The sequence below is a fragment of the Lissotriton helveticus genome, chromosome 12 (assembly GCF_964261635.1).
Source record: "Lissotriton helveticus chromosome 12, aLisHel1.1, whole genome shotgun sequence".
In the NCBI taxonomy this organism is placed as follows: domain Eukaryota; kingdom Metazoa; phylum Chordata; class Amphibia; order Caudata; family Salamandridae; genus Lissotriton; species Lissotriton helveticus.
Genome location: NC_136073.1, coordinates 461,500,703 through 461,528,332, shown reverse-complemented (window position 1 = coordinate 461,528,332; position 27,630 = coordinate 461,500,703). Strand labels below are relative to the sequence as shown.

The following is a 27,630-nucleotide window of genomic DNA, read 5'->3' as shown; positions in this document are numbered from 1 at the left end:
TGGCTTCCGAGGGAGCTAGGTGTTTTCGTTTCTTTCTATGGCTGCATAGTGATAGAGTTTATGTGACAATCTTGCTGTGAAAGGACAAGCTTTTTTTCTAGCACACTACATAATTTAAATGTCTGAAAATGAACGTGTGCATATTTTTCAGAATATATCAGAATCAGGAAAGGAAACAAATGAGGCTCTTTGGGGGGGGGGAATTCTGAAGTGTGGTGGAAAAAAATATTTTAATACGATCAAAACAAATACAATAGGCGGTGACGTTTCCACACATTATCGTTTGTGCGCTGTATGCTTTTAACAGTAAAACTGTATGTCCCTGTAAATGTAATGACCATTTCAACTGAAAAAGTGTTGTCTGTAATGGCAGTGCGCTATCACACCATGCATACTCCACACTATGACACTCCACTCTACGACACGCAATTCCACTCTACTCTGCGACACGCCATCCCACTCTACTCCGACAAGCCACTCCATTCTGCGACACTTTATTTCACACCACTCTACTCTATACACCACTCCACTCTACGACACTGTACTCCACTCTACGACACTGTACTCCACTCTACGACACTGTACTCCACTCTACGACACTGTACTCCACTCTACGACACTATATGCCCCTCCACTCTATGCAACTCCACTCTTCAGCACTCTATTGTATACCATTCTATGACACAACAACATTTTACGCAAGTCTATGCCACTCTACAACACTCTACTTTATGCAACGCAACAATCTCTATGCCAATTTACTTCACTCTACGCCACTCCACTCGGACACTGTGTGCCGCTCCGCAACACTCTACGCCCCTGCACTCCTCAAAGCTCCACTCCCTCCACTACACTCCATGCCACTCCATTCTATGACACTTTACTCAATGACAATCTACTCTAATCTAGGCCACTCCATTCAACTCCACTGTATGCAACTCCCTCTACATCACTTTACTCCACTATAGGGCAATCCACTCTAGGACACTAAGCCACTCCACTACACTCTATGGCACACGACTCCACTCTACGACAATCTACTCCACTCTATGTAGCTACACTCTACACAACTCTCTCGACGCCACTCCACTCTATTACACTTCACTTCACTCTAAGACATTCTATGACACTCCAAGACCCTCTTGTCCACTTTATGCTCATCCACTGTACGACCTTCCACTCTACTCCCTCCACGACAATCCACTCTACGCCAATCCATTCTATTACACTCTTTGCCCATACAGTCTACTCCAATCTACCCAACTCCACTCTACTCTCTCCATGACACTCTATGCCAGTCTATCCCACTTCATAACATCTCCCGCTACAACACTCCACAACACTTTCCCCTATGCCATTAAGTTTTAGTCATGCTGAACAACAACACTTTCCCCTATGCCATTAAGTTTTAGTCATGCTGAACAACAAAGCAAGAACACATTAGCAAAGCCATTAGCTCTTGCATAGACGAGACCTATTGGCGTTGCCAATGCTTGCTCTTTATGCAGGGATTGCTCTGAGGTAAATGTGTTCATCGATTGTTTTAGAGAAAATGATAGTACCTTAGCCTCTGGTACAACTGTCTCTCCTAACAAACAACAGGCATTGATAGAGTAGAAGTTACTGATCAGAGTCCAGAAGGGGCTTTTTGAATAGAGTACTTGGTCTATTGCGAAGGTAGCTTGTCATAGTAAACAATTACTTATGCTAAGCCAAACTAACTGATGCTTCTAAAAGTGGGTCTCACCACTGCAGCGAGTACAGGTTCTTAACTAAATCTGAGCCGTGGGTGTTGCAGCCGAGAAGGGAGAGAATGTATTTCTTGTTTTGTGACTTAGGTTATACAGGAATTCCATGAATTCTTTAGAGTAGAAGAACTATGCGGTGGGTGAATTGGATACAACTTTTATAATCTAGCAGGGTTCCCAGACACTATGCCTTGGAAACGTAAGCAGATGTTCTAGAGCACTCTGAAATGACAGATAATAATCCAAGGAGGGTGGGGGGTCCCTGGGACCCCTGTGCTCCCCCTCACAAGGGGCGCCCTTGTTAGGATTGCACCTGCACATAATTAGCACTGTGTGGTCCATTTTACAGAAGGGGACGTACAAGGGTCTACAGCCCTTCTGTAATACCACAGTGCCACAGATATGCAAAAAGCGGGTACAAATGCCTGCCTTGCCCCTGGGGCACTATGTATAATATATCCCTTTGTTTACTAATTTCCTCAAACCCATTTTTAGGTTTCACCAGCAGCTTGCATGCACTGTCTGCAAAAGCTATAGTCCTTAAAAATAAAATTCTTAAAAAGGAGCTTAGAAGCCCGCCCATTACTCACCACGACTTACCATTTGTTGGCTCCCAGGGCACTTTTATACTTCCCATTGGTCAGCATCCCCTCCTCCCCTCAGCTTCTTCCCGAGACTTCTCTGCTTCTCCATGCCGTGGAGCACGGACAAAGTACAGCTTCCTGTAACCAGTGTCCTTCCACTGGCCACAGGTCCCTGCAGGTACTCTTTTGCTACTTTTGGACATCCCCTCTTATAGAGTGTATGTCCAAAAGTAACTCTTTTTTATCCTGCCCATGTTTCCCCAGCACTCCCACACCCTCCATTGTTTTTCTAACCTCCCGCCACCGATGTGTTGCCTGTGCTGCTGTACAACATGGCTTACGGGGGGAGGAACACTATCATGCGGTCAACGGCAGCAGCCTTATGGTGCTTTTTCCTTTCTTTTTGAGACATGTTACACAGCAGCTCACACTGCTGTGCTACATGTAAAAAAAACATTGATAAAGTCAACAGATTTCAAAGAGGCGAAACCTATTGGCTTTGCCATTACTTGTTTTCGTGCGTTGCCACATAGTTTCTGCTCTGGTTTCCAGCTAGATCAGACGGATCTCTAGATACATTCTGCCCTTTCTCCTAATAAACTGTTTATTCGGTTATTCCTGTGACCCACCAATCAAATATAGGGGCACAAGAGGGCAGCAGTGTAGTTTGATAGGGCCGGCTTCATTCGTATGCCTGGAGGACAGCTATAAACAGCACAAAAGCAAGTGGGGCAGTACACAGGGTGATCGGTATGCCACTTCCGTTATGACTAACTACCTGCAGCCTGGTCCAGGAGCTGTCTCATCCCTCCCTTAGGAACCATTTAAGGGTAGGAATCATCTCTTTACTGAATGTAACCACACTGTTGAAAGCAGTTATTTACTTGGCAGAGGGTTGTGTTATTTTCACGAAAATGCCTGTCTTTGGTTGATGAGAAATGCCATGCAGTAAAATCACCAAGTCGCTAGTGAATTTCAGGAAAACACAACCAGAGCAAAGTATAACACTTAAAAAAAAACTATCTTGCAAAGACAAAAAAAAAAAAAAAAAAAAGAATATGAGACTTGCCCTGCATGATATTGTGGAATGGATTAATCAGACACCGTTGACAAAAGGCATACTTAAGAAGAAGGCTGCTGAAGACTACGAATTGAGTGACAACATTTGGTTGAAAACACACAAAAGTACAAAACAAGAACCTGTACCACACCCACTGGGGAGCACCCAGATGTGCCACACAGGGAAACCTTGAGACGCCAGGTTGGCGGCCGCTCAGCCTCGGTTTCACTCCTGCCCTCGCGAGCTCCCAGTTCGCTGCGGTGATTGGACAATTCCTGGGGGATTCCATCAATTACAGACTGCACTCAGGGCTTTTCACTGATGATGTGTTTTCCTTTTAATGCGGCAGCAGCTGCGACCTGCATTTAGCAGTCAGGTTTTCTTAAATGATTAATGCCAGATTTCACCTCTTCGTGAGCTTTGTCGTGCAGCTAAGAAATACAGCACGGCCTTGTGCAAGTACAGCACGAGCCCTTGCTGTCTGCCAAACCCTAGGCCACACACACCACCCTGTGGTCACGTGTTCCCAGTGGCATGGGTGTGTCTGCCAACCCTCTCCGTCAGCGCAGCCTACTTTTCGCTTATACATTCGGAACAGATGCAAATACACATTGACTTATTTCCACATGTGCAAGAGTGGATGAAGGGTGGGAGGAGGCCGGGCAAAATAAATAAAGATTATCTGGGATGTTGTGGTACTATATGCGTCTCTTCCTGAGGCACCAAATTGCTAATCTCTTCAACAGTGGTGAATTCGTAAAAAAACAGACGTATACTACTTGTAAGGCCACCAATCATCAGCGGGGTGTTAAACTTGTTGTGGTGCAGTAACTTCTGTACCGCATATATCAGAATACCAAGCCCTGCGGTCATTATCCTACATCTGGAAATTTTGACTAGGTAGTGGTACATTAAACCTGCTGACAAGGTCTAGCGAATAAAAAATGCGTAATTTGGTGCGGTAAGCAACAAATTCTACGTGCAATGCCCTGGTTTCTGAATTCAACCTCAGAATAGGTGGTATTTACTCATCCCACAGGATTGGTATTTGCCATGTGAGGAGCACAGCCTGTTCTCATGTGCCCCATTCTTGATCTTAGCCTACAACTCCTTCCGACCACATCCTCCATGATCACAGCTCAATTACTGCGGGCTGCCACGTGTCCAGTGCCCCTGCACAGTACCGCTCCTTTCAAAAAGGTTGAAGCTTTTCTAATGCACATGGATCATTTCAAACCACAAAGTGCTAGACTCCAAGGAGCATTCTCGACATGGATGGCACCGGCTGCCTGGAAGTCTCATGTAATATCTTGTGGCATCTCCTGTGGGCTTTGTGAAGCCTTGGGTTGACTGCAAAGTGATTGTCTACCTGGAAACCATCATCCCTGACCCTTACAGTGGTTATGAACGTACTTTTTTTTGTACAGCAAGTGGCAGCTTCGCACAAACAAAGAAGGGGGGGGTGGGGTAGAGGACAGCGGGGAATTGAGGAAAAAAAAATAATGTAAAAAGATAAACTTTACCTTCTGCCGCCCCGACACCGTAGACCGCCTCCGTGCTCGACTTCCGGCAGTGTCTGGGAAGGCACAGGCTTTTCACCCAATACAGACGCTGCACTCATGCTATAAGAGCAGCGCCAGGTTTGGTCTGAGCGGCCTGCTCTGCTGCTCAGACACTGCCTGGGAGCCTGCGGCTTTTCTCCAACCCGGCTGTAGATGCAGCTGGGTTAGAGAAATAGAAGTGCGCATGTCTGTTTGGCCAGCCTCAGACAGCTGGCCAAACCTACATGCGCACTTCTAAATGCCCACCACACCTGCCTGTAATGGCCAGGCCCACACGCACATACCGTCAGCCAGAGCCCCTGGCAGAAAAATAACATATTATTGTTTTAATATTTTATTCTTCTGCAACTGACTGACCAGTGGGGCGATGCTCTTCCACCATTACAGAGGAACTGCCCCTGTGTACAGCTATCGCCAAACTGAATGTGGCCATTTGATTGCAAAGAGACATCTATAGCTTACTTTATGCAGCAGTAGTCCATACGGAGAACACTGAAGAGCCACTATGAGAACATTTTGGGAGAGCGATTTGTGAGCTTAAATGCTACAAACTGAACAAGAACGAAATCTTCCCTTACCATCCAATCCATGCGGCACAGATTGGGATGGGACTGGATCACAGCAAATAATTCAATAGCATCGGTGGACGAATACAGACCTTCATACTTCTACAAGCAGCGAAAGCGGAGCACCTCATATGACTAACAATTTGCTTCCCTTTTCATAAGGTCTTGTTCAAGAAGACATGGAGGTAATAGATGGAAGTACCTGCTTTCACTATCTGCCAGGCTGTAATCCGCAAGGCGAATTTCTTTCCGGGTAGCAATAAAATATTCATAGGGTCTGAAAAGCTTCATAAATTCAGTGTTGAAATTGAATGTTCTTCATGGTTCGCTTCCGTGCTTTTCGGATCCAGTTAAAAGGAACCGTGGCAGCACCCTCATATTATGCAGGTCTTTCTTGGCCATTGTCCTTACCAGGGTCTTGAATTGCACCCGATTTTTAGCAGGTCAAAGATGATTAGCTGATTATTAACCAGCTCTCTGTGAGGATTCTAGTGGCGTTAACAAGCATTAAGGTTCTTTGCGGCTGCTGGCGCTCGGTTGTTCAGACCCACTAGACCGTCCATATTTTCCTATATCAAGCCAAACAGTGGGTGGAATTGTAAATCCATTGATGAAAGCCGGCTGGAGTAGTCTACTAGGTAAAAGTAGAAAGGATCCAGAGCGAGCAACGACAAGGCCAATTGTATCGGTTTTATCAAATTAAATTGTGTGTTAAATTGAAGATGGGATGGGGTAGCGATCTATGGCAATTACAAAGTAAAATTATGAAGGTTCTTGCACACCGAGGCTGAGCAGCACTGTCAGCTGAGTGAGGCCTGGTGAAGAGCCAAGGGTGCTGCAGATCACACTGGAACGGGCTACCAGAGAAGCAAGCAGAATGAAGTGTGTGTGTGTGTGTGTGTGTGTGTGTGGGGGGGGGTGGTAGGAGACTGGGAGACAAAGAAAGGTAAAAGTTTAACATCAAAGCTAAAGCATACTGGCACAGCTGTTTGTAGGTTCCATCATTGAAAAACAAGCATTGGCAAAGCTTACAGGTCTCACCTTTAAAAGGTGAGTGCCGACCTATTGGCTTTGTCAATGTGTTGGTCTTTTATTGCACTGCTCTAAAATGCCTATCAGACATGTTAGAATAGCAATGTTAAAGAGCTAAAATGGCTGACCGTGTATCAACGGATGTTTACAAACTGTGGCTTTCTTAGAATGGTCTCCTTTCATAAAAAAAAGATTCCAAAATGTATCATGGTGCTGGCACCATATGCCAGCATTTGTTGTGACACACCAGAGGCCATTTTGGATTTTTTTACTTTACCGTTATGACATCGCCACCGGCCGTTTTGACAGGTAGCTATTTTAGAACAGTGAAGTAAAATTAAGTGAAGTGCACAGGAGCACCAAAAGAGAATCTAGCAATATGGGAATACATTGCGGCTGCTAGGCCTTCTTGAAAACAAAATAAATGAAAATGGCAAACTGAACATGGAGGGACAGTGGTGCATCAAGGAAGAAGAGATGATCCAGGATAAGGGGTGCAGAGCAGGAGGAGGCAAGCCTCCTAAAATAAAAAAGTAATTAAAAAAAATTAAAAGAACCATGTGAGGGGGATGGTCAAAGCAAACAAAGAGCAGGTGCGGAAATGTTAGGAAAATAAGTAGGCAAAGTAGACAGCATGAAAAGAAGACTTGCGCCCATGAAGTGCTGAGAGAACAATAAAAACAGAGTGCCCTCAAGTCAGAAATGAAAGAGCACACTGAAACAATCAGAATCAATGTAAATCAGCATTGCTCCAGGGGCAAGACAAACACCAAATAGGGAGAAAAGACAGTTAATAAGATACAGATAACTGAGATAGACAAGAAATCCATCCAATCATGGGCAAGGAGCTCGTCCAAAGCCAATATGTAATGTGTTGTTGACAAACGGTCTTCGACAAGAGACAGCCAAGAGCCATCTATAGGCGAGATGGAATAAAGAGTGCCCAAGATCAGAACTAAGAAACCCTGATAGCTGTACTTGAGACACAGCGCTGGGAGGCCAAAAGCGCGCAGCAGGTCAGGACTCTGGAGGATCAGACTGTTGAGCACTGGCCATCCGGTTGGTGGGTCCCAGTGATGGCTCGAAGAGTAAAAGGTGCAGCAGACTACAGCATGCCAGCAACAACCACCTGCACCCAGAAGCATCAGTGTACCACTCTTGAGCAAATCCTTATTATATACATTTACATAAAAGCGATTACAACAAAAAATGATTACAAATTAAAATATGATTAAAAAGTTAATGATGTTCCTAAAATTGAACAAAAGATTCAACAATGAAATGATTAGGATCAAGAGAACGCTTTAACATATGTGACAAGCCCGTCTTTCAGTGAACCATGCTTGCATTTTTGACATTCCATGTAAAAATAAGTACGCAAAGAGTATAGTTTGGGAACTAGAGCAAGCATGCCTTCACTAATTTAATTGTGTGTCCCTACTGGTGCTACTGTGCAAGTGCGAAGCACAACTAAAAACACACAAAGCAACGATGGGACAGCAGGGCCAATTCCTTCAGGGGACAATCGAATCAGGAAAACCAAACAAGCTGGAGATGAGAGGGATAGGTTACATATATAATGTTCATTGGCATTTAAAAAAACAAACAGAAAAAAAAAAAGACAGCAACAAGGCCAATATCTATAACCTGTAGATGACGCTTAGTTGGAAGTCAACCAAAGAGAAATTAAGCAGAAAGACTACCTGCACGGAAGACAAGTACAGCAAAAAAGTGCTAGTATTAAAGCATAAATTAAGAGATCACCTGTAAGAGACATTTAGTAGCAACAGCAGAAACATGGTTAGGTTGAGAGGCTCTGGTTCTCTCCACTCATACCCAGTTTCCACTTCACCACAAGTTAACTCGTGTCCTGCTGACACGTGTGCTCTGACGGCTAGAGCAGTCAACCTCGAAGCTGGGGAACCGGGTTCGATTCTCGGCAGGGACGCGCTACATCCTGTGATTCTGGGCAAATAACGTAATCTCCCCGTGCCTTACAAAATAAATATATGTCTGGCTATAATGCAACTGATGCTCATGTAAAGCGCTCTGATACCTTCGGATTGAGTTGCGCTATATAAAACTCACCCCCCTCCCTCCAAAAAAACACAAAACATTGGGAAAGCCTCTTCTTTGAAATTCATGAATGACCACGTCCGTCTGGGTTATTTTGTTTGCATGTTTGTGCCACGTTAAACCAAGGCAGATTTGACATGAATGATCTTGTCCATTCCAGGGCAAGTGATATTTCAAACTTAAGAGGTATGGCTCAAGAATAGGGTAAGACTAGCCCATTCTAGTAACAAAACCCAAACCAATACTCCTTAAAAACAGTGTTATAGATATTACAGAGTCAGTTCTGAAATGAAATGAAATTAGATATTTATAAAGCATGCGGATACTCACACGGAGTGTCCCAGCGCTAATCTCGAAACTGAAGCATCAAGTAGAATCACCCCACCAGTAGTTATTGTTGGAACAGCCACGTTTTAAGTTGATTTCTAAAAAACAGCAGGTCCTGAGCCTGTCTAAGATGTAGAGGTAATTCAACGAGCCGCTTGAACCTGGAATGGCCGTCCTACAATCCGAGATTCTCTGCAGTCCCAAGACTTTATGAAAACTGCGGTTTGTGGGAACATTATTATAATTATTTGCTCATCTATACGGTATTGAAGGAAAAGAGAACATCTTTTGATTACGAAAAAGTATATAATTTAAAAATAAAATACAATTTTAATTGCCTTTAAATTCTCTAGCCTGCCATGAGAATTACTTATGTATTTGCTAAAAGATTTCCCCTTGGTGGTGTAACAAATGGTATAACAAAACGATTTAGAAATTATCTTCAAGTGCATTTCATTCTAAATTCTATGATTAACAAAAATCATGTACCTTTAAATGATGGTTTCTGTTGAAGGCAGTTATTTTTAAAAATGAGACTGCAACACCCAGATGTTCTTGGTAATAAAAAGAGAGCAGGCATTGACAGTAACTCTACACCCCCACTCCAGCATTAACTGGCTTTTAAGCCTCCTCTCCGTTCTTTTTCTTCCCTGCGCCCCTGACAAGCATAGTGTTGGTCTCGTCTGCTTCCCTGGTCTTCCTCACCCTGCTCCTAACTCCACTGTAAGATGGCTGCCCTTTTCAGCGATGAATCAGCCTTCCCGCAGCCTACACTGAAGGCTCGTCAACTGAACTGCCCACCTTTGTAAAGAATGGAGAAAGGCCAGTTTCCCGCCTGGGTAAACGTTAGGTCATCCCAACGCTCCAAACCTTCCAGGCCGACCTTGTTAGCTAAACATCTGCAGGTTGCAGTGAATTCATCCGCCTACCAACATCCGGATTTGGTTTGCACGCCTTACAAAACCGAGATTTGGGAGATCAACGAGGAACGCCATCTTTAGTCTTTCATTACAAGAATTTATATTCTTAGCAGGTGCACCTAAAGGATCAGCTACCCCATTGTGTTTTACAAACTTAAAGGAGCACCTTAATGTCCCCAAAAGATTTCAAGGCCAATTCTTCATTAGTAAGAAGCCTTATTACCGAGCCCCTTCTGAATGCAAAGTCTGTATCAGAGTTGTGACAGTTAAGCCCCAAGGGAATGAGGTCTCGAAGCTTAAAAATGACATTTCCCATGCTGAAGCTATCCGCCACAGAAAATTTATCAGACAGAGGGAAAAAAAACTCATTCTGGGGCACGATGTGCGCCCAGATGTCGAGAAACTAATTGGCCAATTGCTGCAAGTGCAGCAGCTAATGCACAGTAATTACTATTGTGCTGCTCTGGCATGATCCTGACATTAAGTGGACTAAATAACAGGTCTAACCTAACGTCAGCACATGCTAGCGTCGCGATGAGGGAATATCTCAAGCTTGCTTGATTTTAGTCTTCTAACATGAAAAACCGCAGTTTACAGAAGTGATGGTGTCTTCTTAAAGGGGCATCTGGTGGATGTCGCAGTACATCTAAAAACCCAAGTAGAGATCAAACAAAGCACCATTCTAGAAGGACTACTGGCAAAGAAGGGCTGTGCAAGGAGAACAGTTTTTCCTTCTACAGTGTACGGCCCAGTGCTTAATCTGTAACATAATAAGTGCCAGGGCCCTGCAGGAGGCCACTGCAGCTTGCACTACCCAAAGCCCCGGTCATTGCTGCCCGATGGTACCAAAACAACTACTAACCATCTCGCTCGCCTGCAAGTGCGATGGTTCAGATTATTCCAGGCCCCCAAAGCTAAAGGAATGGCTGGAGAGACAGTATTTTTTAATGTATATTGCACTCATAAACAACTGTTGTTCTGCAGATTTCTAAATTAGATGAGCAGAGCCACCATGTGGCAGAGTCTCTTAAGTGTGGTGATGACAATTAAGTGCCGGTGACGAGCACCAGAAACCAATTAAGTGCCAGTGCCAATCACCGGACACCACCGGCTCAAGTTAAGCACTCGCATGGCCCCTTTAAGTAATTTCTCTCATAGTTGTTGGATGTCTATCAATGTGGCTAACTGACCCCAAAAAAATCCAATTATTTTAAGTAAATCATTAAACCTTGATTCAGTAATAGTACAATGACAGTTGAGATACTACCACTATGCAGACCATTAGGAAGGCATCATCCACAGTACTGTCTTAATGAGGGTGAGGCTGGTTTACCTTTGTGAGTCCCTTTCTTTAGTGGGGACGGAAGCCCTCAAAGTTCACAACAAGCCCGTGAACCTCCCTCTCCCATTGCATGCCAGCTGGATTCCTTACACAAAATTACTGTAATAATTTCCGATACTACAAGCTGTAAGAGTTTACATCACCATCCACTCACTCCGACTTAATCCCTTAATGGAAGGAACCACAGGGTCTCAGCTTTCAAGCGAATAAACTAAGGCAATGCAATTTCATGTGGTGTCCACAAGCCAATAATTCAAACTAGTGACTGTAGACCAGGATTCTTAACTCACTGCTTTTCAGCAGATGGTCCAGAAAGTCACCATCATCTCTTCCGGTCCATACTTGCAAAACCAATTAGGGTGGGACGCGTCCATGTTCCATGGTAGGAGCATCAATAGAGACGTATTGTTATGCACAAGAGAGGATGGAAGTTCTCACTTTTCATTGTTAGGCAAGAGCCGAAATGCGGAAAAATTGAGCACATAAAAAAGAGCATAGGTGCTCTCCGCCTTTTCCTTTCTTTCTCCGTATTTGGGTGGAATAAATATATTATAGCGTGTTCAATAGCTTATTGCATTTTTAAAATACAAATTAGATCAGATGAGTCTGAATGCATCTCAGATGTGACAAAAGTGCAGGGAAGCAAAACACTTAAGAATTTGCTTAAATCTATACCTACATCAAAAGATTGTAAAATAAAGCAATACTAGAAGAATCCAAAATGAGTGATGCTGGAAAATAAGCAGTGGTTAAGTCAGAAGTGGTTTACCAAAAGAAAACGTGGATTTCATTTAAAGTGAGCAGTGGAAGGATATGAGTTGGCCAAGCAAAAGGATGGGATAGAAACTATGCTCCAGAGGCGGGACAAACACAAGATGGACGAGTTGAGGCAAGGAGGAAAGCTGTCAAATTAGAAGCAAGCAAATAAGAATGTCAATAAAGTCAACCAATGGTAAGCAGCAAAGGGTGGGCTGTAAGCCCACTGTGAATTCATAAAGGGTCTTTTGCACGGATGTGGCCTAAAAACAACTCTCCTTAATCTGTTAAATCCACCTGAGACCAGTCATAGTTTATGTTCATTTTATTACCACGGCACAGAATGCACTTGAATCATCATTTTACCTAGTTCACTATCGATTAGAGAATGTAGTCATTTACATGGATACTTTCTTTTTAACAAAACTCAGTAGCCAAACAATCAAGAAGCATTTGTAAATGTAAAGTTTATGAAAATGCTGGTACAAGTGCACTGGAGGCAGCAGAGGGTCCAGCTAGATAAAGGAGTCAAAAAAGCCTGAATGGATCAGAAAACATTTCAATCTGAAATTTGTTCAGGAGTTAGAGACGATGGGTGAACAATATTGCACACATCAGCAATAGTTCAGAGATGCTGAAAAACAGCTGGGAGTAGGAAAAATGTTAGCTTGTGTGAGCAGTACGTTTTTAAAATCTTTAAAAACCACACAAGGTGATTTAACTTAAAAGGACATGCGCTGCAAGTGTCGTCGGGAGTGAGGGCTCACTTGATGGGAGGATGGAAAGATCACCATGAAATGTCCTAGAGATTGAACCAGTGACAAGTTACTCAAGAATTCACAATTTACCTAGGAAACACCGCAACTGAGTTATAGTATAAAAATCAAGTACATTGGAAATTGCATATCAATGGATTGCAACAGGGAGTATTAAGGGAATAGAAAAATGCTGATTTATAGTGACTGAGAATTCCTGATAAAGCAAATGAGATAAATACAGAATCATATTAAGTTGAACAGATGTACCTATGCACAGTTACTATTCATGATTAGCAGTGAATTATGTGGAGAAGTGACCACTTATCACACAGCATGCGTGGTGGAGGAGAAGATGGTAAATGTTCAAATGCAAAACAATATATAAAGGATAAAGAGTCAGTGGTAGCTTTTGAACAGCCAATTGCTCGCACAGAGCAGGGTTCCTAATAGATGTACTTGACACATGCAGTTTGCACCATTTTGTTCAGTCTGATGTGTTTGCTATAGTTTTCTAATTGGTCAACAATTATGTGACTATGCTTCTGAACAATCCGATAAAACGGATTAACAGGTGTCAAAAATATCAAACTGTCTGAAAACAATCACCGCTGTGACTCTAATGGAAGCAAATAGGTCACAGAATACCTATTTTATATTAGCGAAAGCAAAGAAGGTCGAAACATTTACTATCTAAAGCAGTGCACAACCGCAGCATGAAGGCAAATCGCACGAGGGTACACTTCAGGATGAATCCACTGAGAAATAATTGAAATAACTAGGTGCTCCTAAAGTGTCACAAAATAAAGACAATTAAATCTGACGTCAGAAGAGGGAGGGATTATAAATTAAGATTCAAAACAATACTGGCAAATTCAGAGGTAGATAGAAAAAAAAAAGATATTCCTGCATGAACATTTGTTTCAAGCTTGTGCCGCAGAAATCAAGTGATATTCAGTGTTTCTTTTAAGGTTAGGATCGGGCTATAAGGAATACAAAAAAAAAATAACTTAACAGGCAAGAGAGGTGAATTTTATCGGCTACCCTAAGAGGAAACGTTTGTTGTACTTTGTCAAACCACTAAGAGACAGTAGGTCACCTGTACAACGTTAACAATGTATACAGGAGTTGACCGAATACCTACAACAACTAAAAGAATACTGGCTTGTGTGAATTACCTTACATTTTGAGACATAACTGTAGGACCTCTAAACAGACACAAAACTGCGTGTGATGTGCTCTCTATAAATAACGTATTATTCAAGTATGAACAGGTGAATGTGGGCGATGGATCTGTGAGGAATGTTTCCTTTATTGATATACATTACACATACACATAACAAGATAAATTATATTTTCATTTTAGGCTGAATTTGTTAAGCAGGTACTGAAGTATGGCCATTTGCATTCTGCTGTATCTCCCCAGCATTTAAATTATTGGTAAGACATTTAAAAGACCTGTAAGAAACGTAAGAGGTTATAAATGCTTATTTTCTTGGGAAATACAATCTGCCTTGCTGTCAATTTGGCCAAGAAGCAGAATGTGCCATGGTGTTTTCACCTATTTCACAAAGGCCATACAAACTGCTATCTTCTGGGAAGTGAATGGACGCCTACTTGGTTCATCCCTATTAAGGAAAATTCACTTTATGTTTTGAGTTGTGGAGTGGTACCCACAGCACTAAGAAACATCTCTGGCTAACTTATCTCTTAACAATAGTTTGTGCCGCTCCCTTGTCCGACCCCTAAGGTGCAAAATGTTGTACTTACGACACACATCTGAAGAGCTAGAACTGGAACTAGTGCATCTTAGAAGGTAATATTGCATTTGTTCACTTATACATAAAATTCTCTAGCAGTCCTTCCAAAAGGAGAAATTAATACCTGTATGGAAGCCACCAAATGCCCTGGTTTGGCATAAATTATTCCTTGGCACTGCACTGCCAACTTGATTAAAACAAAATTGCCAGGCATGTTCTCTTCAAAGCCCCAGTATGCATAAATGTATGGAGTTTAGCGGCAACCATTAGTTCTACAGTTCTAACAATACTCCAGAAAAGCCAGAAAAACATGTTTCTAAATCCTGATCGGATTGTCGCTAGGAGGAGCAAATCAGTAAAGCAATAGTAGGGTTAATGTGTAGCAACGTGTGCCCTTGTTTCTAGCTGTCCTTTAGTATTTTAATGGTGTATCTTAATGCCTCATTGAAATATGGGACCTTGTACCCAATAAGCCCGGTGTGTCCCACAGACTGACACAGAAAAAGCTCTTCTTTCACTAGAGATTAGGTTCACTAGAGAGATGATGCAGTCTTGACTATCTGTTCAGAAACTCTAGACAATGATATTAACCCAGGAATAGATAACCATCGTGTCACTCAGTCAAACTGAGTTCCAAGAGAAAACCTTGATATTTCCCGATAAACCATCTTAAGCACAAAGTGCCCCCACTGTCTCCTACATGCATGCAGTATGCCAATGATGTTCTGAAACCTGTAGGTAATATTTCATCCATGTTAATCCCCCTTGTAGAAAGTCAATTATAAAGAAGCAGTCACATCCCTTCAGTGGCACATTTAACTCTCTATTAACATAATATATATATTCTATTAGAATGCATGGGAAAATGCAGGCGCACATTGCACATTTTAATCATCCAAGTATCTCAATGACTTAGGCAGACCCACTGATAATCAGTACCATAATTAATGCAAAGTGCATTTATGAGTAAACTGCAACCTCTTAGGGTATGTTTTGGCATGGATATGCCCTAAGCTCCAGTGCCCTGGGTGTGTGGTGTGGTGTGGTAGGTCTTGCATATCAGGTTTCCCTAAATTCACAAGAGAATGAGCTGATTTTTAGTGTATCTGGGGTGCCCGGGTAGCTCACCGAGGTTTGCCAGCTCCACGGGTGTGGATAGGACCAGGTGGTTCCTGAGGGGTCCAAGTCGCTGGAGCAGATGTGCTATGGTAGCTTAGGCTCAGATGTCTTTGATGGTGGAGAAATCGGAGAGGGTCACAGGAAAGGGTTAGCGTAAAAAGGACCTCCTCTACCCATCTCTATTAAACTGATGACAACTGGTGGTAGAATGCGGTCTCAAGTAGTGTTAAAGGAGGCGGGTCTGGAAGAACAGACACAGATAACACGGACAACACAGCATACAATGGGAACCTAGGACGAGGGATAAGACAAACAGAGATGGGGGAGGCTACGGTGTAGGCTGTGCTATTCCCTCGCTCTCAGAAATAAGTCAAAATAGGTGATTTAGAGAATCAAGGGGATATGCCATGTTTGTACCACACCAGTAAAATGAACATTATGAAGTAAAGACCTCTGCTAGGCTCATTAGGAAACTAACTGCTACACAAAGATACAGCATCTTTCTGCCTACAATTTTGGAAGGGGAGAATTGGCCAAATGTGCATATATGATCCTTCCAGCTAACAGGAACCAGAGCAATACATTCATAGACCCACTGAGATGAATCAAATTAGACACATGTACCACACACTGGAGAAATTAAGACATCTGTGCAGGTTTTTTGCTACTAACCAACCCGCAACGCAATTCTACGGACAGGGGTCCACAGTTTGAGATGGCCATCTTCTGAAGACAATTCTAGCATTGCACTGATGAGCTTCTCTATTAATAATGCAAACTGTTCTCCTACTTCTGGGAAATCACCATTAGTTTTGAATTAGTAAGCCATGGTCCACAGACTGGCTTTTAGCCACAGCATTTGCAGTCTAAGCATGGAGTCTGCCGAGGCCCTGCCCATCGTGCGCTCACGTTTTTAAGGTACGTCAAACTTGTCCTTTTCATGATGCAAATCTGCACCTGTGGCATCCAAGTGTCACTTCTAGAACAGAATAGACATTATGGGCGTCAGGGGACGTAATTGACTAGTGTACCTCTAAGAAAGCAGGCGGACCACTGCACATAGCGAAATCTCTTCCTGTAAGACTCGCATGCGAGAGTGACCAATTATGCTTTTGGAAAATAGATACCCCCACACACTTAAAGGTACTTTACGTCCCTCGTGTCATCTGGGTCTGCTGAGAGGGATCCTCTATGATCAGAGATGAAGCACATATCAAGCGTCCCAGGCACATGCAGAAGGTCAGGCAAAACAGTGAAATGAACAGAACTACAAGCACATACTACCAATTGTTAAACAGTGTATGCGTGTGCATGTGATCACTGCAGCACTACACACCTGTTCAGATCATTAACATACAACTACAAAATCAGGAAAATCCCTACGGCAAAACCAGCAATGCAACATAAATAACGAGGAAAACAAATATAATGAAACAAATATGAATAAAACCTATTTGCTCATGTTTGCAGGCCCGGACTAGCCGTTGCAGGCACCGGGCAATCCCCCGGTCGGCCGCGAGGGTGGGGGCCGGTTTTGGGCCCCAGGGGGCCGGTTTTGTTACAGGGTCGTTTTTTGCAGCATAATCGGCCGAAAACCGGCCCTAGCAAAGAGCGCGGTCGCACCCACAAACCCCCCCGGGGGAGGGGGGCCGGCCGAGCACTTTGCCAGGGCGGGTTTCGGTTCCCAGTCCGGCCCTGCATGTTTGCTCATATTTTTGGTCCTTAGAATTTAAATTTTAGTTATGGCCAAAATGCACTAAAATGTACAGTTGGAAGGGTCGGCTTTAGCGCTGTCGGTGCCCAGTGTAACAATCAGTTTTGGCGACCCCATGACCTCCTCCTTGGATTCCCTCAATACCACCTCAATTCTCCATAGTCCCGCTCTTAAATACATTTCATTTGTTTTAAAGCACTGGTAAAGGCTGGCTTCACTACTAACAATGTAATGTATATATATAACCAAACAAACCTTTTTCAGCAACATTAGGAATAGATCATGAAAGACTGGGGGGAAAAACATAGGGTCCTAACCTATTTTATGCAGTTTGCATGCAGCTCTTTGATGACAGTTTGCATCAGTCACTGTTCTATATTTGGCCTGTATCTTTTGAACTGCCATAACAAAAGGATCTCTGTGGCAAAAGCAATAATCTACTCCGCTATCCACATAAAATACAGATCTGTGATCTGCACGGGTCGCGTTCGTTGCAGCAGGAATATTAACCCTCTGATCTACTTTATGGCGAGTCAAAACTGCCACTAGACAAAACTCTGATCTTTCTCTCTAGTGGGAACAATAATCCCAAGAGTTATCCTGACATTTTTAATGCTGCCTTAAACTGGATGCACAAGGAACTCTGCCACAGGTGTTTTTAAATAGTAAGTTATTACTAAACACAGCACAAACACCCCCTCCCCGCCCACTTCCCCTCTGATGCCAGATGCAGCTGCACCAGTCGCACGCCCCTAAAGCCGGCCCACAACTCCATCCAAAAATACAGAAATAAGCCAAAACGCCATTAAAATAGTCAAAAGGGACACACCGGGAAAAAGGCATGATTAGAAATTTAAATTTGTAGGGATAGCCACTATATCGGTGTTGGTTTTCATGTGACCACGGTGCAAGTATTCACAAAGATTAATGTTTACTTCATGCACATTCCCACAGGGGCATCTTACAATAACAAACGAAAACTACCCAGACTTAAAGGGAAACCGCTAAGAGCATCTAATTTTAACAGAGTAAAGCATCTTGCTACTTCTTTTTGCCTAGTCCCATCACGAGGGCTACAACTCCAGTCCAAAAGCACAAAGGTTGTACAGAGGATTGCCTAAACAAACAGCAACCCTGTAACACAAATTTATGTACAACCTAAAACAGAATAAACTTTCAAAAAATGTTTTGTTTTTCATGAAACCTAAATAGAAAAACATCAAGGAACTCCAACCTCTAAAGGCCTCTCTTGGTGTAGCGTGAAGCAGTTACACATTCCTGCAGTGATGGAACAATTGTCTAAGAAACTTGCTTTTCCAACATGTCACCAATACGTGTTGGCTTCGGCCATGTTGGAAAAAAATTCCCAGGGATCCCTACATTGGTGATGCAACATGCAAGCCTTCATACAAAGTACTGGCTTTTGTTCAATATATATTGCTACTGATAGGAGTACTAGATTTTTAAACAACCATCGGCAAAGCGAATAGATCTGGATTTAATGCACTAACGCAGAAAGTTTTAGGACATTAGAGAGAGGCACACGGGAGAGAACCATCAGAAGTGGAACGAGAGAGCAAAATTGTGCATCATGAAGTAGTTGGAGAAGAATACACCCGGGTAGTTGCAGAAGGATACACCTATACAGCTAATAGCCTAAGGTGAAAGATGAATACTTTACTCCGAAGAGCAAAGCATTGATTGATAAAGTCTCAAGCCAATTGCTGAAACAGACTGAGGTAAGCCACTGGCTGAAAGGGGCGGACCCAAAGCTCACGCTACGTATACAGTAAGCAGTCGGTATGCTTGACAGCTGAACTGTACAAAATCCAAACCTAAGCAACAGACATCAACAGACCATATCCTTTTTTATAGAGCGGAAGCCCAGCAATCTCTTGAGCGCACAGTTGCTAAGAAAATGCTTTTGTAGCATGGTCGTGACTGGGAAGCAAGCCGGCCGGTTAGGTAAAGTCTAGCTCAGTGCTGCTGAATTTCATCACCACAGTTAAGGTTCCTACTTCACGCTGCAGCAAGAGAGGACAGGCTGCTTAAAATGTCGAAGCCCTTCTATCGGGGTTTATTAACTCTAATTTCACTCCACTTGACCCACTGTAGCAGAAGGCAGGATACCAGAATGATCCAAGTAATTTCTGTCACCCTCCTCATCAGTGCGTGGCCACCAACCCAATCTTAAATGGCGCTAACCTACGTAGAGCATGGCCTGACGGCTCATAAAAGACCCAGCTATCTCAGATCCCAAGCAGACCTGCAAAGTGTGCTGCATAATTCATCACTGCCAGGCCTGGCTCTTGCAGACATCTATTATCGAGAGGTTGGTTTATTAATATGCAAATGGCTCGAAAGGCGAAGCTCGGCTGCGAGATTTGCCAGAGAACGCGACAAAGATTCCTTGCAACATGTTTAGTGGAGAGCTTTCAGAAGGAGGCTGGGCGACTCACCCTTCTTTCCTTGTCTCCATACTCGATGCCTAGTGTGTCCATCGCACGGACAATGGCTGCCAGGGACTGGATGGTGTTACTGTAGACGACGGGCTTGTACTGCTTCACGTCTTCCCCCGAGAAACCATCCTCGTGGATAATCCTGGTCAGAAAAGAAGACAAAGAGCATGAATTTAGAAGAATTAGGCTGGAATGAAATATTAATTAAACACAGAACCATTTGACAGAAGATGATTAAACTTGTGGCGCACACAAATTCAGTTACAGTCGTCCATTTTAAGGGTTCTCCAAGACGAGCAACTCAGAATTGTCTCTATTAAAAAAGGCATTAAACTATATTACAAGAAATAACAAATAGAATACTGTATTGACAATCATGCACAGAAATCTGCAAAAGTTGTGTGGATTCCTTCACTCCATTACTCATCCAACACTGTTGCACATTCAGTCCATGTCAATTCCATTAATTTAGTCCCTAAATAAGTCACTAATGGAATTACCTATTCCACATCCACTCCATGATGTATTTAGTTCCTGGATTCCCAGGTAACTCCTCAATGACACTTAACTGTTTGCATCACGTTAATCATCCCCGCCATTGCGTAGGTCTCTTTCCCAATATGCTGTCACTCAACCTCTTGATTCCCATCCTTGTCGTTAAATCGGTGATCTCACTACTTGCTGTAAAAGCAGCCAAATAACTCTCCCCTCCCACTCTGTCACATACAATTTCACTCTTTGCTCGCAGAAAGTCATTAATTTGCACCTGGCATAACAATCATTTATAGATTCCTCTTCAAGCCTTCAACGGGTCTTCCTGTGACAAACAAAATTCATAATTTCCTGAAACTTTTCTGCGAGCAAGTTACTTAACTGATGTGTCTTTATAAGTCACTGTGAAACCTTCTGGCGCTGACTTAATAAACCCAAAACCCCTATGTAGGGACGTCTCCTTACAAATGCAAATTAGAGTGTGCACTTCTGGAGACCAAATTTCATGTTTGTCTATGCTGGTGGTAAAGTGATGTCCCTAAAAGCCTACGTTGGGCGCCAGAATTGGTTTACCATTGTGTTGCCTCTCTTGAGTGACGGGGAGCATGGGCAGTATGCATAGCCTGGAATATCTCAGAACCTTTAATTGCCTAACGGGTTCCCTTCTGCAAGGAATGTATGTGAGGGCTTCACATGTGAATATTCTGAAGAAATGCAGTGAGGCAAACTGAATTGTGTGAGCTAAGAGCCAGATAGCCACCACTCAGGAATACCCATTGGTGCAGTCTTTGGCTCCATACTAACATAGGTAGGGACCTAAGAGTCATGGCTTCCGCATGGAAAGCCTAGCCGGCTGAGGTCTTTCCCAAGCAACAGACCAGACTCTTAGAAACCCAAGGTCTGGATGGGCCATCGTTAGGCTGTCTAGAGACCCCAGTGGCAGGTCTGACCCTGAGATTAAAGGCCATCTGTCCAACAACATCTAGATAAGGAGAAAGAGCAATATGGAGCCTATATCCACTGACCTCCTGCAAAACAGCAAGTGCATGAAGAGACGTTCACCTCCCTTCATGTGGATGTGACAGTGAGCACACAAGACCTCACTTCCATGTTTTAGGGGGCGAGACATGCAATCAGCTACATACATAATTTGTGGCACTTTTGATGAGATAAAAAAACGTATTGCCAAACCCCACTACTGGGTGCACCCTAGGACAGGTGCAACAACCCCTTGAAGTACCATTAGAAGAGTGGCGATTCCAGAGTCGCAAACAAAGTCAAGAGACCTGGAACTTAGATCTTCATTCTGCAGCTGTTGATGGAGCCGGTAAAGAATGGGAAAAGTATGTATTCTACCCAGTAAGTGTGTTGTATTTTTCGGCAGTTGTAAAAACATACTGTTTTTCTCTCTGCAGTCAGTCAGGAGGCCTATGTTGGGCCCTCAGTTTTTTATAAGGGATTCTGTTTCGTAACAAATTGAACAGTACGGAACAAAGTCTGTAAAGCATGGCGTCTTAATTTAAGTAAGGTTCCTAGAACATGAAACCATGATGAACTCACTATACATACAGTTTGGTGTTTCTGATGTTTTTTGGGCCTGCTACTTAGGTGCATCCACCCCACTCGTCTACACAACACCCTGCCCCACATGACTACATCCTGAGGAGAACTCTTTAACCCCTTGGCGGCGGCGGTAATTTCGCCGCGGCGATAGGGGGGGCCGCGCGGCGCCACCATGCTTGTGACGGAATGGTTCCGTCACGAGCCGCGGTGGCGCTGTGCTTGTGACGGAATGGTTCCGTCACGGCCCCGCCCGCTCAATAGAACGCGCCACTCAGGCGCAAAATCAGCGCCACGCAGGCGCGGCGGCCGGGCCGTGACGGAACCATTCCGTCACCAGCACAGCCCCACCGTGGCTCGTGACGGAATGGTTCCGTCACGAGCACGCAAGGGGTTAAATCCACTAGAGTCGAAACGTCAACAAACCCTCCCATTTGGTTGTTATCCACAATAAATATGAAGGGACTGTGTACTCATTCAACTACCCCATTTTCAACTGTTTGAAATAACATACAACCAATGGGAATTGTACAGTGTCTTATGTTGTACATTGTGCAAATATATTCACAATCTGAGCACTGCGCCATCTGCAGTATATGTCACATACTACTGGACATGAATATGTATAATGCAATTTTTACAGAAAGTATGTTTGTGCTGTGCTCTTTTCCAATTCATATTACAATTAACCATACTGATTACATTGTAGATCCCTCTAATGCACAGGCGAGGTATCAGTTTCTGAATGAGCCCCATATGAATACCATTGTTATACCCCGTATTGTTCCCGGGGACATAGAGGGTTGTCCATGTAGTAATGGCATATTAATCGGCCATATCGACCATTTGGAATCAGCGCTGGGACGCCCCATTGCTGGGGCAGCCATGCGCTTTACAAATCTGATAACATAACACATAACCTACTGTCAACCCATCTATTTATACCAACATGAAGCCATGTTCCTCTACAATTGCTACACAATGAAGAATGCAATTTTCATTTACCACCCTTGAGCCATGCCTTCTTCACTTCCCAACCATGCAAGGCCTCCATGCAGTCCATGCCAACTTCACTTGCAAGATCTGCAGTCATGTTTCCCTGATCGCCGTTGATGCAGTCAAGCAGTCCAACACGACACCTACACTGATAATCTCTGCATGCTTCTTATGCTTTTAGTTGAGGGGTGTGGACACTTATGCGGGAAAACCTGTGGCTTTGAGAAAGGTCCTAGTTGCTAAAATAAATAAAACTCAGTATACAATACAAATTACACACTGGAAGCCTGGTGTAACTCGGTAATAGTAGGCTTGTGGTGATAAACACCTTGGCCTGCAGCCGGAGAGTTCATTGCTCCCAATCCGGTCATTACCTTGAAATGTAACTACCCTGGCATTATCACTAAACTGACACATTTTACTAACAAAGGCCTTTGCCATGGGCTGGTCGCATAGGGCTTCTTAGGCTACTGTAGCATGCACACAGAAATCTATATACCTGTAAAACCAAAAGGAAGTTACATTTGGAGCAAAATCGATCATAAAATGTGCTTCTTTGTCTCCCGAATAAAAATTAGCTAAACATATTTTATATAAAAATTAAAAATCTATATGTTGAATCAAAGAAAAGCCCCTCTCACCCACCTACCACACCCTCATGTGGTCAGTTAATATGATTAGAACTGGGGGGAAATATAAAGCGGGACTCTAGATTGCCTTCTAGAGGGGAGCTTATTGCTTGCCTCTGAGGTTTGTTTAATAAAACTGCAATGAGATGCCACTTCCCTGACCACATAGAAGCAGTCCAGCTGCAGCTAGATGAACATCTGGCCAATCATACTGGGCCTTAACACAGAATATGAGGCAAATACAAGGGAACACACAATTATTATAAAAAATGGACACATTATGTCAAGCGCTCAAGCCAAAACTGGAAACTGCTTTCCTCATTTGTGAAAATCATTGACACAACATACAAATATGGTCCAGAGAGAGGGTTCAATGAGGCACACACTATCATGCTGATGGCCAAGGTAACCAAGAGGGAGACCTTTAAGTGAGTCATGAAGCTTCGCAATCACACCACAGTAGTGAAGGGAATGCTGCACTCCTCATTAGAGCAGGTGCGTGTGTTGGTGGCTTAGGCACTTTATCCAAATAACAGAGTTCCATGGTCGCTGTACTTCACGTACCAGAACAATTATGCAAACAAAACCTTCAAGACACTACACTATTACCTGTCCCTTAAAAACATCATCAGACCATAACGTCCTGGAATATGGCACCCAATAGCTGCGCAGGTGTTTTTTAAAACTACTAGATCATTTGTAGTATGGGCCCACAACCAATTCCGCCACACCACAGCCTGGATGTCGACCAATCTAGAGTTCATCCCAAGTATTGGTGAGCCCTAACTTGCGTCTAGGATGATATTTGTCCGTGGCTGTGTATGAAGGCAAATAGGGTCCTTACAGTAGGGTCTTCATCTGGACCAAGTGGGGGGCACCCTTGGGTTACCGCTGCTGGTGGTGAGAAGATAGATATAAGGTCTCTCAGGTTTCAAAGTCAGAAAGGGACGTGGTAACAGGTTAATGCAAAGACATCCTGTGTCTGTGTGATTTCTTATATGTCAATTTTCAGGGGGCTTGAAAAATCTGATGCTCCTTAACTCTCTTTAATGAATACGTGTCCGTTTCACAGCAGCAATGGTGACCCAAGGGTGCCCACCACTTGGTCCTGATGAAGACACTGTAAGGACCCTATTGCCTACATACAATCCCTGGGTCGAAACGTCAATGACTTTATTTTGTGTTTACCTTCTTGGAAAATAGTGATAGATTCACTGTGTCCCCTCCTTATTGTGGGTTTGTAAATAGGTTAACCTTGGATAGGGCTGGATTGGCTTCTGAAGATTTGGATGTAAACATTGATCACGGTCCTCCCTTTCTCACTTACCTTCACACGTGCACATTGTGGCACTTTTCACTCCCTCCCCTCTGGGGCACGGCTTCATGATTGTATCTAACAAATGTGATGTTTTTGAACATGAGAATCCAATGTGCAAATATGAATAAATTGGTTTAAAAATGAACATTATCGTTTATAATTGATTTAACAGGTGGGGTTGTTGTTTATATGTAATTTCCAAGTTTGTGTCCACTGGGGCAATTTTTTCTTGTACCGTTCTTTACCCAGGTCCTAGTGATGTGTCTGGGGTTACGCCTTTGTTTTGTAACACGCCTTTGTGTACACAGCTTAAAACTCTGCATTACGCTTGATATAAAAAACATGTAGTTATGATTCCTTGAATTAATTAGAGTTTAGGACAAGTAACTGTCATGAAACACATCGTCCTATTTGAAAACCTAGAAATGGATAGTTTGAATTAATTTAGGATTAGGCATGAACGTCCCATTTTATTTAAAAATTCGTTTCCAGCTGCTTAACTGCTGATCTTAGAAAAACTCTGAAAGAGTTAACACATAAGGCAATTTTACTTTCTAAGGAGGTTAGAAGCAAAAACAAGATGGCTGACAGACTGGCAAATGAAGGATAGAAAAGAGTGCGAGTAAGTTGCATAAAGGTTTTTAAGTTTGTTTTATTTTTGTTATTGGTTGGATGGATTGAAATGGAATGTTTATAGATATTTGGATAAGATGGCAAAGGGAATTAAAACCATCATTTTAATCCGGGGCTCTGAGTGTAGATTGCATTTTGGACAATGAAGGCACGCACATCACCATTGAATGGATAGGAAAAGTGCTGAAGGATTTTTTACAGCCTACAATTAAGCCCAATATTGCATATGGATGTTTTTGGGAGCTGGAGGAAGTTCAAATCTGTCCGAAAGTGCGATATTCATGGTTGTTTTAGGATGATCATGGGTCCAGTGCAATGTTTGTGGTGTTTGTGCTCATGGTTGGAATTAAGCAGAGACTGATCGTGGATTGCTTAAGAGGCATCAAGGATGAAAGTGACGTTTTCAGAGGTGCTGACAGGATGTTGTACAAAGTATGAAAAAAACATTCACGGTAGGATGCTTGATTTGGGATTTTTTTAGCTGGAGGGGCGGGGACATTTCAATGCAGGAAGTTTGTAGGGTTTTTTCCAGTCCTGGCCATTTGTGAGAATAAAGCAGCAACTGTGCTTTTCTTGCATTTTCTCAAGAGAGCAAGAAGGCCTACTTGAGGTTATGTGTTTTATAGGCTTATCAATATCAAAACTACTGTTGGCTTGTCTCTGTTGTAGTGATCAGCAGTAACCCAAGTAGCTGAGGTTTGCAGAGAAGTAGGGGGATCGGACAGAAACTCACTGGACAGGGGAGGGGCAGGTGGGGCACTATTAACTACATGGACGGTCACCAGGGGTCAACAGAGTTTCATGCATAGGGAAGAGAAGATGTCGTGGCCAAAGAGGACATGTCCCATTATGGGACAAAACATCTGAATCGGAGAGGGAACTAGAGAGAAGAACACTGCTTAATCTTGCGAGTAAGGAACACGCAAAAGTAATGAAAAGCGAGCTGCAAGGCTGGGCAATGAGTGGCAGGGGAACGTCAAGCTACTGGATTCAAACCGCTGAATCAGCAGAGCGCTCCGACAAAAAGATCAATGAGCGGTCTTAAGACAGGAACTGTTTGTTATGGAAGCAGAGACAGGACTGAAGAGGACTATGCGATCTAGACTTCCTGTCTGGTGTTCAACCTACGCCTACTCTAAACAGCCTACCAATAGAATGATCACCCAAAAAGCCTCACTGTTTCCTTTTAGACCTAGACACAGAAATACTAACGAAATAACAAAAACATTCACCGTAACCTTGTGAAATAGCATTGTAGAGTAAAGTAGCAATTAGAAGGTGTGTTGTTGGGTCTGTTTTTCAATAAATCCTAGCCAAGCATTTCTGTTTCAAGCTCTTAATTAGGATAAACAAGCAGCAACCCACTAGTAAAATATAATGGCGAAAACTGGAAGTCCTGCCCCTTACCTTTCTTCGACTCAATTACCGGCAACCATTTGCAGGCTCCGGATTATAAGTGAGACATCAGAAAATGACTAACACCAAGCAGCATAACATTTTGTAGAAGCCACGAGTTGGCAAATTATCCGTCGCCTCTTTCCCATTTCACAGGAACAAAAAGGTCATGGATAGTTAGCAATTTGCAATATAAATATCATCCAAGGGTTACCACTTATCTTGTAAATAAAACACATACAACAAAGTACTAATTGCATATGTGAGGGAGCCTGGAATCTCAACGTTTCAGTAAAAAAATCTGAAACCTACACGACCGTCCAGATTCCTGAACCTCAGTCGCTCGCCTACATCTACACATGTATATTTTTCAAATTTAATTAAAATATATATTTTGTGAGCAGCCATACACAACATTATTAAGAAATGGCTTACTCAAAACATTCCAGTAGCTATTAACGCAACAAATAATGAAAGAGGGCTGGATCTAAGACATTACGGGCCACCACCTCCGAGGGCCACTGGAGACATTCCTGATGGGCAGGACAGGTGGGAGGCTATAGGGCCTCATGTACTACTCCCATATCAAACTGGGAGGTTTTCACCCCACCTGGTTTGCGAAAGGGAATATAATTTGAAGTGCAACCTTTGTACTAGTAGGTCGCATCACAAATTGTACATTAGCAGGGTGACGCAAAATGGCATACCTAATGAATATTAATTAGGCCGGTTGCAGTTTGCGAACACCTGTGATTTGATTAGATGCAAATGCACGAATGGAGGCCTGCAAGGGACAGCAGATCTGTCCCTGCATTTGAATTCTCAAA

The 27,630-nt window shown here is 43.1% G+C and overlaps 1 protein-coding gene across 2 annotated transcripts in view; it reads right to left on the bottom strand.

Moving 5' to 3' along the window:
* GNAO1 (G protein subunit alpha o1) overlaps positions 1 to 27,630 on the bottom strand; it is a 714,636-nt gene that overhangs the window by 518,843 nt on the left and 168,163 nt on the right. For both annotated transcript variants that reach the window (XM_078670261.1, XM_078670262.1), the window contains exon 3: positions 19,781 to 19,922. In XM_078670261.1, coding sequence (XP_078526387.1) covers positions 19,781 to 19,922 — 142 coding nt within the window. The remainder of the gene's footprint in view (positions 1 to 19,780; positions 19,923 to 27,630) is intronic.